General features: G+C 39.1%; 1 protein-coding gene across 1 annotated transcript in view; it reads right to left on the reverse strand.

The window, feature by feature from the left end:
• Positions 1-15230, reverse strand: part of Wdhd1 (WD repeat and HMG-box DNA binding protein 1) — a 35622-nt gene extending 20392 nt beyond the window's left edge. The window contains exons 1-9 of the mRNA XM_055612305.1: positions 14907-15230; positions 12499-12610; positions 10875-11026; positions 10066-10177; positions 9823-9873; positions 8946-9041; positions 7118-7210; positions 5225-5331; positions 4646-4787 (exon numbers count right to left, since the gene is read on the reverse strand). Coding sequence (XP_055468280.1) covers positions 4646-4787; positions 5225-5331; positions 7118-7210; positions 8946-9041; positions 9823-9873; positions 10066-10177; positions 10875-11026; positions 12499-12610; positions 14907-14983 — 942 coding nt within the window. The 5' untranslated portion in view covers positions 14984-15230. The remainder of the gene's footprint in view (positions 1-4645; positions 4788-5224; positions 5332-7117; positions 7211-8945; positions 9042-9822; positions 9874-10065; positions 10178-10874; positions 11027-12498; positions 12611-14906) is intronic.
• Between the last annotated feature and the right edge of the window lie 106 nt (positions 15231-15336).

Below are 15336 nucleotides of genomic sequence, written 5' to 3' on the forward strand. Positions count from 1 at the left end.
TCAGGGAGGTAGAGACAGGTGGATCTCTGTGAGTCTGAGATTAGTCCTGGTCTACAGAGTGAGTCCAGGACAGCCAAGCCTACCCAGAGAAATCCTGTCTAGAAAAACAAAACAAACAAATGTAACTCTTCACTTCTTGTTCAGATACTGACTAAAAGGCTTAGGTATACTTTCCCTGACACTCTGGGCTTTCTCAGTTTCTCTGGAGATGCCCAACCCACCCTCATACCTTTCTCCAGCCGCTTGCTGACCTCTGTGCCTAATTGAAGAGCATAAGTCTCTCTTTTCCATCCCCCTCCTCTCAGCATCTCTAGCTTGCTTACTATTGTTTTTCTTCAAGCACTAATAAGATACTCCTCCAGCTTCCTCCTAAGTCCATTTTAAAGCCTGTTATTCAGAAGACCAAGAATGCACGAAAGGGACTCCAATTTCCGGGATTGCATGTAGTGGCCATGAAGGGACACTACGGAAGCCTACACTGCCATGGTGTCCGGGGAAAAAGCTTGCTGTAAAGGAGGGTTAGCAGGGATCAGAAAAGAAGCAGGTTTTGAAGTTCATTCTTGACTGCATCTACCCTATGGACGACAGAATCATGGATGCTGCCAGTTTCAAGCAGTTCCTCCAGGGGAGAACCAAAGTGAAGGGGAAAGCTAGGAATCTGGTAGAAGTGCTGTGGCCATCGGAAAAAGCAGAGTAAGATCACTGTGAGTTCCACGGTGCCTTTTCTCAAATGTATTTGAAATACATCACCACAATATATATAAAGGAAAACATTTCCTATGAATTCACACACACACCGCACACTTTGTGTATGCCCTCTAAATGTTCTTTCCCAGCATAACATTTTCAATGCAAAATAAACCTTTAAATGGGCAGGGTCCATATATGGTCCCAGGAGGTGCCTGAATTTTAAATTATGTTTTTCACTGAATGTTCTTATGCAATGTATAGTTCCTTGTAAGTACTACTACTGTGTTTTATTCTTAAAATAAGAATTTTAGCTAATCAAATTACAGAACGTAAAGATTACTAGAAGTATGTTCCAAATATCATAATTTTGAAATCTCTTGAGAATAACTGAGAATGCTGATTCACTGTCCCTGAATCTCAGAGTAACATGTCAGGAAGGTGACACTGAATGAAAACATTGAGAATTTTGTTTTGTTTTTTTCACTGTATACTATAACTCTAACTTGTATCATGTTGATGAATAAACATATTGTTTATTTTTTTTTAATTGAAGAAAATTCTGTGACTGGTTACACACTAACAGTAAAGAGTCATGAATCACTTTCCTTCTCAATTAACCAGGATGAAAAGGGAGAGGAAGATTAGAATGCATTGATCTGGAATATATTGTACTAATTCATAAATAAAATTTAGGAACAGCCAGAAAAGGAAGCTCCTTCTGAGAAGAGAGCAGATACTACAATTCCAAACCCACCTTGGGAGAGACCTCATGTGATTCTAGCTGCTTCAACACCTACCAAAGTACCTAAAAGCAAATCCTGGGTTTATCACTTGAGTCAAGCCTTGGGCACCAGACAAAATCCCCAGGGGAACCCCATTAAACCAGGTACAGTTGGATATTCTGCTGAGCTTGTCAAAAATTAACAGTCCTCTTCAAAAAAGGACACAGAACAAAAAATGTGCCAAAATACAAGCAAAAGTTTATACCTCAAAGTTCGTTTTCCAGAATAAAAATCACCATGACTATGATAAAGTCACACAAATTTCTCAGTTGTATTGTAGCACAAACTCTCTTCTGTACAAATGGGGACTGACAGAGGGACTCACTATGCCGGCCTGCAGCTCTTGATCCTCCTGCCTCAGCTCTCCAAGTGCTTGGGTCACAGGGAGGCCGCAGTCTGCCTGACTTCTGATTTACTTCATATTTGAACAAGATATTACTTAGGCAAAAGCACACTTACTTTAGACCAACCCTCTAAAGGCTTATGATTTTTTATATGCTTATAGAAATAACATAATGGAACAAAGAGAAACACAAGAGATAAAGAAAACAGAGATTTAATTACCAGTTCCTAGGAATGTGAACACATTTCATGAGTCAGGTATTATTAACAAGCTTTCAGATCACTACAAGGTGAAATAGTGAACAGATACACTGCAAAGGCTACAAGTTATTCCTATAAGGCCAGTAAAGCCATAAAATGTTAGTGCACACTGACACGTTTGTACCACCAGATTCTAATCAAAACATTGGTAAAGGATTAAAAAGCAATATATCACAAATCTTTAGGATGGAAGTAAATGTAATTATAAGGAAACTACTATTTAATAAGTAGAATAGAAAAAGTATCACCAAACTCATATATTTAAATATGATTTAATGAGTAACTGAATTAATAACTAGATGCTATATGCTATTATTTTAACTATTCCAGTAACATCCTTAAGTTTTATGAACAAAAGTTAGCCAAGAACATCTTAGAATTTCCTTATTAGGAAAAAAATTAAGTTTTGCCTAGCATTTACGGTAAATTAAGAGAGAAATATGTACTATGCCTCATAAACCAAACTGGGAAGAATATTCAATTGTGAATAGAATTAAGGATTCTCAAGAGTGCTTTGGACTGAAATTTCCTGTCTTATTGTTCTGAGACAGTCTCACTGAGTTGCCCACGCTGGCTTGAATTTGTGACCTCGGCAGCCCTTCAAACTGTGACACTTCTGCATCAGCACCATGAGGAGCTTGGGCTACAGGCATGCACCACCATACCTAGCTAAAATTATTTTAATTTACTTTAAAAAATTTGTTTTGTGTGGTGGGCAAGATGTACTTGTGGAAGTAAAGGAAAATTTGTAGGAGTCGTTCTCCCCTTCCACCATGTGGATCAAACTCAGATTATCAGGCTTGCACGCCTTCACCCATCTCAACAGCGTACCTTTTGTGATAAAGGTTGTATATGTGTGTTTATGTTAGTCAAACAGCCTTATAAGGTACATGAAAAAACTGAATACAACCCTCTGCACAAGCACACCGACTTCTTTGCAGAGTATAGTGTCTCACTGTATATCCCAGGCTGGCCTCAAGTTCAGAGATCTGTCTCTGCCTTCCAAACATCGAGATTAAAAGCGTGTGCAACCACTCCAGGCCTTTAGTGTTTTATTGAGTAGTGTCTTCTAGGCTTGTAAGCAATATTCAAGTGCTACTTCAAAAATTTTCCCATTTTTATCCATCTGTTTAACATACCCTATGAACTTCCTTCTATGGAAAATGAGAATTGGCTGACCTTTTACAACTACCTGCACTCCAAGTACATAGGTTCAGTATTCACCAACCCCGATCCTCTCAATATGGATGGACATACGCTCACTTTGACTTAACCAATGCAGAGTATTTCGGCTCCTAACGTCACGCAAGCTCTCTGTGGCTAAATAAAAACTGTGATAGACTGGTGCTAGCCAACATATATAAAGTGCTGTGCTGCACACCCTTAGCAGCACGTGACTTATCCAGTCCTTACAATAACCCTAGGCCATAGCACTACATCTAGCTTTAGTCCACTGGCGTATTTCATTCATCACTTTTCCTTTCAAGGACATCTTGGTCCTGGAGCTAAGATTTCCTTCTCCTTAGGTCTTTTCTGTTGGAAAGATATCTGAAAAGCCCAATACAAACTGACAATCTTTAAGAGTCACATACAAGTGAACTGGGAATTTTAATATTCAGGCATGAATATTCACCACTTTCATGCAAACCCATTTTTAGTACAGTATTTCCAAACCTCCCCTAATCTAATATACTCAATTATACGTACAATTCCTGAACCAAGTACCTTCTCCATTTTCCCTTCCTAGAGAACAAATTTCTAACATCTGCTAAAGTAGGAGGATTTATGAAATCATTAAATCAGCCTATTGCCGTCAGCCTCACATTTGGAAGTGCCTAATGTGGCTAGGTTCTGAATCTTTAGGGATCTAGTCACACAAGCTGGTTGTACCTAGGTTTTCCACCATTGTAAGATTAAGATCCAAATTTCTGAAAACCTACTTAACACAATCTCTTGTGTTTTTACTCTGCAAAATTTTATTTCTACCATTACTTCAATTGTTTTCTTTACCCTATGTGATTCCTTACATTAAAAAGTTATCTAATTTCATTTTAATAGGGTTTTTGAGAAGAACATTCAGTCTACAACCTTCAAGTAGAAGTCCACACTAAAACTTGAAATACGAAAAGGCACCTTTGTCAAGGAGCATGAACCAACAAAGGCAAGGAGATATAAACAAAGCCACCAACTCTAATAAAGTTTTGTGACCAAGCAGAGGAGGTAGCCAGCAGGCTCAAGAGTAGAGCCTGACTCAAGAGTTTATAAGCCGACTGAGATCTAATTCAGTTATTAAATTTTAAGTTTTTTCTCTAAAATATTTAACAATCCTCATACAAAATGTACAGATAGTAATTTACAAAGAAATAAAGAAAAAGCATTAAATGAAGGAAACAATTCTTACTTGCAAAATATATTTGAGAAATGTTCTATTATAGATGATTACTAAACTGCTAAGACAGAACCATAAACTGGAATTTCACAAGAAGATGAGGTGGTTTATGACACATTTTCTAAATCCATACAAGTGCAGAAACCCCTGGACGAAACCGTCCTCGCATACCACACATTACCTTATTGCTTGACACCTTTCCACTGAGGTCACAGACATTTTCCAGGACCCCGAGGTTCCCTTCCACATCAGTGTAACATATTCTACCACAGGTAGGATGCCAGGCCAGGCCACAAATCGCATAGCCTTTCTCGTGTTTTACCCTAAAAAGGAAAAAGTGGACTTAAGGGTACAGTCAGCTGGAGCAGAGACTGTGACTCAGTAGCAAACAGCCCTTGTCTAGCACGTACTTAGTCCTCAGCGCGTCCAGGACAAAAACTGCACATTTCCTTACTGTCTAGGGAAATTCCCATCTGTAAGGAGCACATGGCGGCAGTGAGACGGTTCAGTGTGTGTGGACACTTGTCAGCCTGGGTTTGACCTCTAGAACCCCCCAATGGGAGGAGAGAACTTACTCACGCAATGTCCTCCGATCACCACTGTACAGTGTGGCACGCATGCGCTAAGACATGCACATACATGGTAAATGAGCAAATACATATAAAAATGTAATGGTTTTCACTCGAAGAGCTATTTTCATTTGGAATAACAGTCAAAATGTACAAACGCTTCCTAATTAAACAAAAACAATAAACTGTACCTTTCCATGCAGTCTTTGGTTTCCACATTCCAAACTACAATTAAGCCATTAATAGTACCTGCAGCCAAATACTGCCCACAGGGAGACCAGGTTACTATATTGAGTGCCTACAAAAAAACAGTTAATAATAATGTTGTACATTTTGAAACTATTCGTTTTATTACCCCAAATAGTTTAAAATCTCTACTCTCAGTTATTCTAATTACATTTGATATATACAATGCAGTAAAGTGTATTTATTTTTAATCTTTTTCAATAATTTTCAGCTATTAGCATATATCATTTTGTTAGCCAACAGAAAATTAATACCTGCTTAATTTTAAAAATGAAATATAAAACAATGTTACCATCCAAAAAAAAAAAAAAAAAACCAAACAACAACAACAACAAAAATCTACTGGGAATTCTCCTGACATTCACCATTAAGATAAAGACAAAGACATACTGTGGAAAAAGAAAAGAAAAGAAAAAAAAAAAAAGACATGAAGACAACCAGTAAGTGAGGTGAACCTCAGCAAGTTACTGTTCAGACCCTGAGCTTTTAACTGAAAAAAAAAAAAAAAAACAAAAAAAAAAAAAAAACACATATATGAGTGTAGGTGAGCAAATGTAGAAGAGTAATATTTTGACCTAAAACTTAGTAGAAATGAGAGATAGAGAAAGAATAAGAAAAATAACAAGGTGCTGGAGAGGTGGCTCAGCAGTTAGAAGCACTGGCTGCTTTTGCAGAGGATCTGGGTTCAGTTCTCTGTACCCACAAGGCAGCTTACAACCATCCCGAACTCCAGTTCCAGGGGATCAAGAGCCCTCTTCTGGCCTCCTCAAGCACCAAGCATATACACAGTCCATTTACACGCAGACAAAAAATGTATACACTTAAAATAAAAAAGAATAAATCTTAAAGAAAAAAAAAATTAAATTTCAAAAAAAAAAAAAAAAGAGTTAAGTCTAGCCAGCCATGGCAAACATCTTTAATTCTAGTAAGGCTAAGGCAGGTGGATCTTTATGAGTTCAAGGACAGCCTGGCTGTAGACCAGACAGGGCCATGTGGTGAGAGACTGGCTGAAAAACAGAAACAAAACAAAAATAAATCTTTAAAAAATAAATAAATGAAACCTCACAATCTTTCTTCTGCTAAAGTTCTGGAGACTAGAATCACAAGTCTTATTGAAATTCACAATAAAAATTCAATAATTAAGCTGAACTCATGCCTGTAATCCCAATACTCAAAGAAGCAGAGGCAGGCGGATCTTGGTGAGTTTGCAGTCAGCCTGGTCTACAAAGTGAGTCTAGCAGAGCCAAGACTACATAGAGAAACCCTGCCTCAAAAAAACCAAAATAAGTAAACGAACAAATAAATAAACAAATCAATAATTAATTTACTCTAGTATCAAGCTAAGGGTAATTGTTGTTGTTGTTGTTTTCAAGACAGGGTTTCTCTGTGCAGCCCTGTCTATCCTAGAACTCACTCTGTAGACCAGGCTGGCCTTAGACTCAGAGATCCACCTGCCAATGCCTCTGAGTGCTGCGATTAAATGTATCAATGCTTAGCATTAAGGGCAATTTTACTTCCTATAAACTCATTTTTAAAATTTAGCTTATTTGTATGTGTATAGGTATTTTGCTTGCATGTATGCCTGTGTTCCATCTGCATGTATTCCGTGGAAAGCAAAAGAGATCATCAGATACTCTGAAACTGGAGTTACATACAGATGGTTGTTAGTCAGCATGTGGCTGATAGGACTCAAACCTGGGTGCTCTGGAAGAGTAGCCAGGACTCTTAGCCACTAAGCCATCCCTGCAGCCCACACACCTCATATCTGACAACTGGTTTTAGTGAAGTGTGCATTAAATCTTCTCTATACTTACTACTCCATGTGTCACAAAACCTACCTGAGAGACAGAACTATCTGAAAGATCAAATGGGTTACTCCAAGTTTCTCTTCTGTACATCTTAACACATTTCTCCACAGGAACTGCTAGTAACTATTGGGAAAGACAAAGTTACATAAACTCAACAGCACTGTAAATTTGCTAAATTTACAAGATACAAAAGCAAATTTTAATTTCGATTACTAACAAACCTCAAAAGTCACTTCATGTGCAGTTTTGATAAGAAGAACCGTACGTGACCATCGTTCTGTTCCTCTCAATAGAAAGCAAAGCAGTAGTGTAGCGGCTAGCGCATATATTAAATATCATGTGTGCGCGTGTGAGAGAGCCAGCATGCTTCAGTGCGCACACGGAGGCCAGAGAACAACTCTCCAGAGTCTGTTCTCCCCTGCCACCTGGCTGGCTCCTGAGCAGCAAGTACTTTTAGCCACTGAGCCATCCCACTGGCCCTTAACTACATTTTAAACTACTTCTTTAATTTATTTTGTTAAGATGTTTTTGTTGTTGTTTTGTTAAGACAGGTTTCTCTGTGCAGCCTTGGCTATCCTGGGCTCGTTCTGTAGACCAGGCCGGCCTTGAACTCAGAAAGCGCCTGCCTCTGCTCTCTGAGTGCTAGGATCACAGGCGTGGGCAGCTCCCTGGCTGTATCTTCATTCTCAGGGCTCACTTACCCTATGAAAGCACACCACGAGCTTGGTCATGAGCCCCTCTTCAAAATAAAGCACGCCCATTAAACATCCCTATAATCGCAGCATTTAGAAAGAGGCAGGGGAATTCTGACTTCAAAGTAGCCTGGGCTACACAGCCGGTCCTGTGTCAAAGAGGAAATAGTCACAAGCTCCACAAGGAAGAGCCTGTCCTCAAAGTCCAAATCATAACCAATTCTACTCATAAAAGCAAATATAAGCCGACTTTAAAAGTACAAATGTGAGCAGGATGCTTGCAAGCCTGTAATCTTAGCATTCAGAGGCAGAAGCAAGAATGAGCTACATAGCAAGCCTGATCATGAGTGCCCTTTCAAAATAAAACAAAAAAGAATGCATACGTATGTATATGTTTAAGCAATCATATTTACAAGTATTTCTTTACTAATAAGTATTATCATTCCATCTATACCTACAATTTTGTAGCTTAGTGGTTTGTTCTTAATGTATCTTAAAGTCTATTTCATAAAAGATATTTCTCATTCTAACCATTAGAAAGAATGTTACTTTCAGGACTACCAAAATTTATTTAACCACTTCCCTATAAATGAACACCTAAGACATTTGCAATCTCATAGATTGGTATATTTTTTTTGTTATACATATAGTGTAATGCATGTGTATAAATATACTTACAGAATATACCTAGATGTATCACTGAGTCATCTATTCTGAGTATTCAACACTAATATAATCCTGTTTCAGAGTTGTTCCATTAAGCATTAATGGGAAAAATATGAAAACAGTTCATGTAAAATATACAATTTGGAAAAAAAAATCCATCCTCTCACTTTTATGAGCCCAAGGAAACATTTATCCTCTCCTAACAAGCGTTATTAACCCCATAGAGATATCTTGCCAGCCCACACCTCAACTTTCATAGACTCTTTTTAAAAGTTGTCTGCTGTCCTCTCTACAAGCAAGTCATGGCATGCATGCATGTACCCCAAATCGTATTCATACACACAATAAAAAATTGAAAAGTTGGAAATGCTTCTCGAGGCACTTCAGGATTAATTGCTTGGCTTGGAGTTCTAAAATATAAAATGCAAATAAAGTCACAATAAAAACAAACATTTCGCAGTAAAAGAAATCATGTAGGGCTGAAAGTGAGCAGCACTTACTTTGCCGGTCTTGGGTTGCCAAGCAAGTCTGCAGACGGCCTTTGCATTCACCACGCCACTGCACTTTTGGAGTACTGGCCAACTAACAGCACATGTCTGATTTTAAAGAGAACAAACTCACTTCTCTGTATCAAAACTTTCTCTCAGAATAGATGCAAAACCGAGATCGAACAGGTGGTTTCCTTTACTTGCTATGTCTTGGGGAAAAGCAACTTAATACACTTTAACTATCACTGTTAGTATAGTTAGCCTATACTGTTTTAAATTTTTCAGATACAAGAACAGCATAAATCTTACACAAGAACATTTTCTGTGCACATGAAGCAATCAAGACTTTCCCAAACCAAAATGACCTTCCATAAATTAAAATAGACATGCCAACAAAAATGAAAAAATCTTGAGAGGTCTCCCATAATGTTAAGGCATGACATTATCAAAGCCAGAACTAATTCGGCCAAGGTTTAAGCTGGCAACAGACTTTACTCTTGCTGGTCTATGAGGGATAGCAACTTCTAAGGCTATTCCTTAGCCTTATTATAGCCTCTGTCTTATTTATTTCTCTATTAGCAACATTAATACAAGCCCAAACACAGTAGTTATCTTCTAAATCTATAATGACTAACTTGCCCCCTCTAATTTATCAACCTTAAAAGTTAAATACTATTTATAGTTCCTTCTGTGAGCTTGTGATTGTTCAACACTCAATATATTTATGTTTATATCAGATTATTTTGGAATAATAAAGGTAATGCTTAATGCTATGCAAAGAAACATATTAAAAAGATAAACAACTACTTTGGATCAATAATATAATATGCAACACTCAAAATATCATAGAAATGGACAAAATGTTTTGAATTTCAATTTACTAATTTACCTGGTCAGAAACATTCCATACTCTGACAGTTCCATCACAACTAGCTGATGCCTGTAGAAATTTAAAAAAAAAAATTCTCTATAATTATATTATATATATTATCTCTACTATGTATAATTATTATGGGTATAATATCACATAGAAATTGGTTCAGCTGATTAAAGTCTTTTACCAATAGGACAAAACTTTCTGCCAATAGCTTTACACATATCCAATAAAATGACAAAGGAATGAAAGAATTACCAGAAAGATATCCTTAGGATCAAAAGACAGACTTAAAACAGGGGCATCATGTCCTCTAAATGTTTGCTGCTGGCTGTTATCCATCACGTCCACAACTTTCACCAGAAAATCACTATAAACCGGTAAGAGGAATCACATGAATAAATGGCAATAAAAACCAATATAGTGAATGCTATAAATTTTAAAACAACTTGCAAACTATCACCCAAACTTAATAACTTACTGTTTCATTTTGTTCAATAAAAATTCTGAAAATCCAAGTCAAAACTTCTTACCTTGTTAAAATACAAGCACTGCCTAAATGGCTTCTCTGGATACTTCTAAGCTTCTATTGCCAGTCTAATTAACAGTTAGAACGAGTTTAGAAAGTTCTATCTATCACGCCCCACCTCAGCATTCAATAAGTTTATTTTATTTTTCTTATAAGGAGGATTAAGGACTTGTGCAGAAGCTGGGTGTGGTGGTATACCTTTAGACCCAGACCTTACGAGTAGAAGCAAGCCTGATCTATAGAGAGTTCTCCGACAGCCAGGGCTACATACACAGAGAAACCCTGTCTCAAAAACCAAGAGAGAGAGAGAGAGAGAGATTCTGCAGAAATCCTGCTTTTGATTCTACGTAAAAATAAGTTATTAAATTTGTAACACGTTATCCTCTTTCTCTGATCTTTTTCAGTTCTAAAAGCAATATATATTTTAAATCACAAGTCTGTCCTCCAAAAGCTTTATTAAAGACTTGGCAACAACAATAAAGGTGGATGGTATCCTAAAACTATCTCCCTTCAAACAGTGTGTGGGAGCTGAGCTCACCTTGACCCAGCAGCAATCTTACTGCCATCATTACTGAAGACCACATGGTTTGCATTTGTAGTGAAGCGTGTTAATATGCCATCAGGAACTCCTTCAGGGAATGTATAGACTTGGACGGTGTTATTAGAAACTGCAGCAACCAATTTTCCATTCTTAAAGAAAAAAAAAAAAAAAACAGACATGCTGGCATAACAAATCCAAATCAGTTAATAGTATCTCCATAACGAAAAGTCCTGGAAAAAAAAAAACCACAAAGCCTTCTAAACACAGTTCATGTAGAGAGAACTTTTCAGCATACAATTCCCTATAGTAAACCCTAGTGAGAAAAATATCCTAGCTTTAGAAAACCTAATTCTGCCTTTACAAGCCACTCTTGTAGCATGTAATTTTTCTTTTACTTTTGGTAAGAAAAACAGTTATATTTTACAGTATGCCATATATCAAAAACATGAGGAAACACGTTATCATAGGAAATCTTTTCAGTGCAGAAGACATCAAAAGAGCCACTACAGTACTTCCCTCTCCATGTTTCCACAACATAATTATGCTTTCCAGAGCAGGGTAAATTAAAGATAACAGCAGAATCCACTGCTGAGATGGAGTGACATGGAGACAAGGATTGATTCAGATTGTGACAACCAGAAGGCAGACAAGAAACAAGTTTATCCCTCATAGACCAGCAAGAGTAAAGTCTGTTGCCAGCTTAAATCTCAGACTGTTTGCCTCCTGGATTGTGAAGCAATCAAATGTTTTAAACCACTGAGTTTGTGGTAATTTGTTACAAAGTAATATATAAGACCTTATTTGTTTTTCCTTCCTGACAGACTTTTTCATTACAAACACAAGGCATAATTATTATTGGAGGAAAAAAAACACAATATAAAAGTGCCCTAGACAAAGATGGAATTTTCTACTCTATTAAGGTAATCTCTTTTAACATTCAGAGATTATGTCATTTTAACTTTTTCCTAAACGCATGCAAATAATTTGTATTTTTAAAACTTTTAAAACATCACAGTATGCAGGTATTTCTATAACTTTTAATTTTTTCACTTATTAACATCTTTTCTGATGCAGATATACAAAAGCTATCCCGTTTTAGTAACTGAATATTTATTTTGTGACTATATCACAAAATAAAACGAATTCTCTGAGAATTCCCTCAACTGCTTCCAACTCTTGCTATTACAAACAGTGACAATGGGTTGGGATGTAATTCAGTTGGTAGAGTGCTCTCCTGGCATGCACAAAGCCCTGATTTGATCTCCCCAGCACAACACAATCCTACCATTTGGGAAGTGGAAGCAGGAGGAGCAGGAGTTCAAGGTCACCCTTAGCTACATAGTGAGCCTGAGGCCAGCCTGGCCTGCAGAAGATACATTCTAAGAAACAAACAAACAACAAAATACTGGGGAGAGAAAGAAAAATGAATCACATATATTCAAAACTTCTATTAAGAAATAGTTTTACTACCCGGCTCAGCAGTTAAGAGCACTTACTACTACTCTTCCAGAGGACCTGAGTTAGGTTCCCAGCCAGGGAAAATTTATATTTTTATATAATTTTTTTCAAACAAGCATAAAAGTCATATACTGTCATTTCCTCAACCAACTGAAATAAGTACCTTCAAAGCACATGAAAAAGCCTTTTCTCCAACATTAATGGACTTCGGATCATCATCATCCAAATCTTCCCACATCCTCACATCACCATCACTTCCACAAGTCACAATAAAGCTGTGAAAGACATACACATATTAAAATGTCACCCCGTTTCAGGAAAACTCTTAATAAGATGCTATCTTTATATATTTTGAAACAAAAATCAAGACATTAGTGAATATTTTTCTCATTTTTCCAAATAAACATCAATAACAAACTACTAACTTCCCATTCTATAAAATGAAATGAGTTTAATGTTCTGTATAGTTCTTCCTTGTCATAAAATTATTTCTTAGTAATAATGTAAGAAAAAGACGAGTACATAATCTCTGCAACAGCTGGGACTATGTTTGCCTCAGTCACCATGCTATCTGCAGTACCAAACAGCATGGGATACATGGAATTATAACAAGTGTTCGCTGAATAAATTTATGAGCTCAATTATCCAAAAATAATTATTAAATTAGCTACATGTATCTGTTATTCTTTTTTTTTTTCATCCTCTCATCTCCCGTTCCAACACTTTTGTTTATCCTTTTTATGTCCTATCTGGACACATATAAAACTGCAAATTAAATAAAAACAGCATAGGGCAAATGGCAAAAATAAATGAATAAAGAGAAAGGAAAGGAGAGAGGGAAGGAAGGAAGAAATATGAATAAAATGAATATTTAGAAGAAAAAATGATCAATTCTCACATGAGAAAACGGAAGGGTCATAAAGTGTTTATCTCAGTGTTTGGGAGGCAGAGGCAACCTCATCGGTATATTAACTTTGAGACCAGCCTCTGACTAGGACACCAGCATCTAGGCGAGATAGGTTCACTTGGGTGGACATATGTGGCACGACAGCATGGGGTAACCAAGCGCTGTCTGGGTTCAAGGTCTAGTCCACCAAGGGAAACCCATTCTTGATGTGGTGAACCCTTTCAAAAGCCAATGCGGGGGTCATAGACCCGAGAGGGCACTTAATACTATTAAACTGCCTTCTAAATATTTATGGACACTACAAATGCGGCTCCCAGCCTTTATTTCCAGAGACTGTAGATTCATGACTGCTTAAGGTGCTGACAATAAGTGACTTCTCAGCGTTGAGGGCCTAAACTAGACATTTACATTGTGTTCTCTAATGCTCAGGGGCCGCTGCGGAAGAGGAAGCTACACGATTCTGGGCAAGACAGCCATCGCAAACTTCAGCAACTGCTGATGTTTATACTGGGTCTACCCAAGAAGAGACCAGCCAGCAGCCAGACACAGATGAAGGCGGGCTAAGAGAGTTCTATCCCGACTGCCGAACTACTGCCTACAGACAAAATTCATGAAGAGGGAGTCATTGCCTCTAGCTGTGTATCTAACTTGTGCCCTCGACTCTTCAGACTTCTTTTTCTTTTTTTTTTTTTTTCGTGAGCTGGGGACTGTGGTACCACTAGGCCACATCCCTGGCCCATCTTTATTTCTTAACACCTACTTGAATTCTCAGTTCTCACTTCAAGACACACTTCCTTAGAGAAGCTTTCCTTCTTCAGCCTAGATCAGCTTCCCTGCCCATATGATTATCACTGCACAAATCACTTAATATTTCTGATTATTTGTAAATATTTATTTATTTTGTATTTGACTTATGCCTGATGCCTAGCAATCCAAAAAGACCTTAACTTCAAAAGAAATGGTCATGGCTTGCTGTCATCATCTCTAGCCCCCAGAACAGTGGAGTCACATCTTTTTCTAATGGACCAATGAGCAGAGAGGTGTGGCACCTTTCTGTATGGTATGGAAGCCATAGAATTGGACAGTAATAGACAGGAATGGCATTTAGAAAGATAAGCGGAAAGAACAGGGGGGCTGGAGCGTTGGCTCAGACCTACAAACACTTACTGTTCTTTCAGAGGCCCTGGGTTGGGTTCCCACCACCCACATGGCAGCTCAGATATACTCAGCCACACACACATTACCATAAAACAAAATAAATGTTAGTGTTTTAGAGGGCAGGAAATCGCCTTGAGTTTAGCAACGAAATAGAAGGTCCGCTCGAAGTCAGCACGTTACAAAGGAAAGGGAAGGACAGAGAACAGTGCAAAGAGAACTAACATCACTAACGCCAAAGGAGGCTACCATCGCTGACAGGATGAGGTATCTGACGAGCAGTACGCGGTGAGCTGCAGGGATGGCGAGAAGGCGCGCCCCGGGGAAAAGGATTTTAACTTTCCTGACACCCCTGACCGACCTCGCCAGCTCCAGGCAAACAAGCCTCAGGAGGCGGCCGCTCTTGCGCATTCCTCCCTCTCCCTCGGCGCGGGGCACCTCGGGCTGCCGACGCGCAGCGACGGCCCCGGCATCCACACCTGAGCCGTCCTGTTTCCAGACACGCTCACCTTCCAGAATCATCGAAGCAGACTTCGGTGTGTCCCTCGGTGTGTCCGTACCTCATGGGCTTGCGGGCGGCCGGCATCCTTCCCTTCCCTGCCCGTGCAGTTCTGTAAGAACTGGTGTTTGCTGGGGGAGGCCGTCTCTGCGCGGCCCTGTTTCCCTCACCCGAGGGGCAACCGCACGGGGCGGCGGAGGGGGTGTCACCCACGTCGGGGAGGTGACCGGCCTGTGCTCTGCAGGCTCGGGCGACGCGAACAAGGAGCGGCCCGGGGCGCCGAGCCTCGGCTCTGCGGGAAGGCGGTCCTCCCAGCGACGCTTCCCGCGCGCTGGCGCGCTCGCCCCGTGCGCATGCGCGGCTCGCCCCCGCCCGGAGCCGAGCGAGGTCGCCGGGCGGTGGCGTCAGCGGCGCGCGCCGCCGCCAGGTCGGGAGCCTGA

The sequence above is a fragment of the Psammomys obesus genome, unplaced genomic scaffold (genome assembly GCF_907164565.1).
Source record: "Psammomys obesus unplaced genomic scaffold, mPsaObe1.curated_primary_1811, whole genome shotgun sequence".
NCBI classification, from domain to species: domain Eukaryota; kingdom Metazoa; phylum Chordata; class Mammalia; order Rodentia; family Muridae; genus Psammomys; species Psammomys obesus.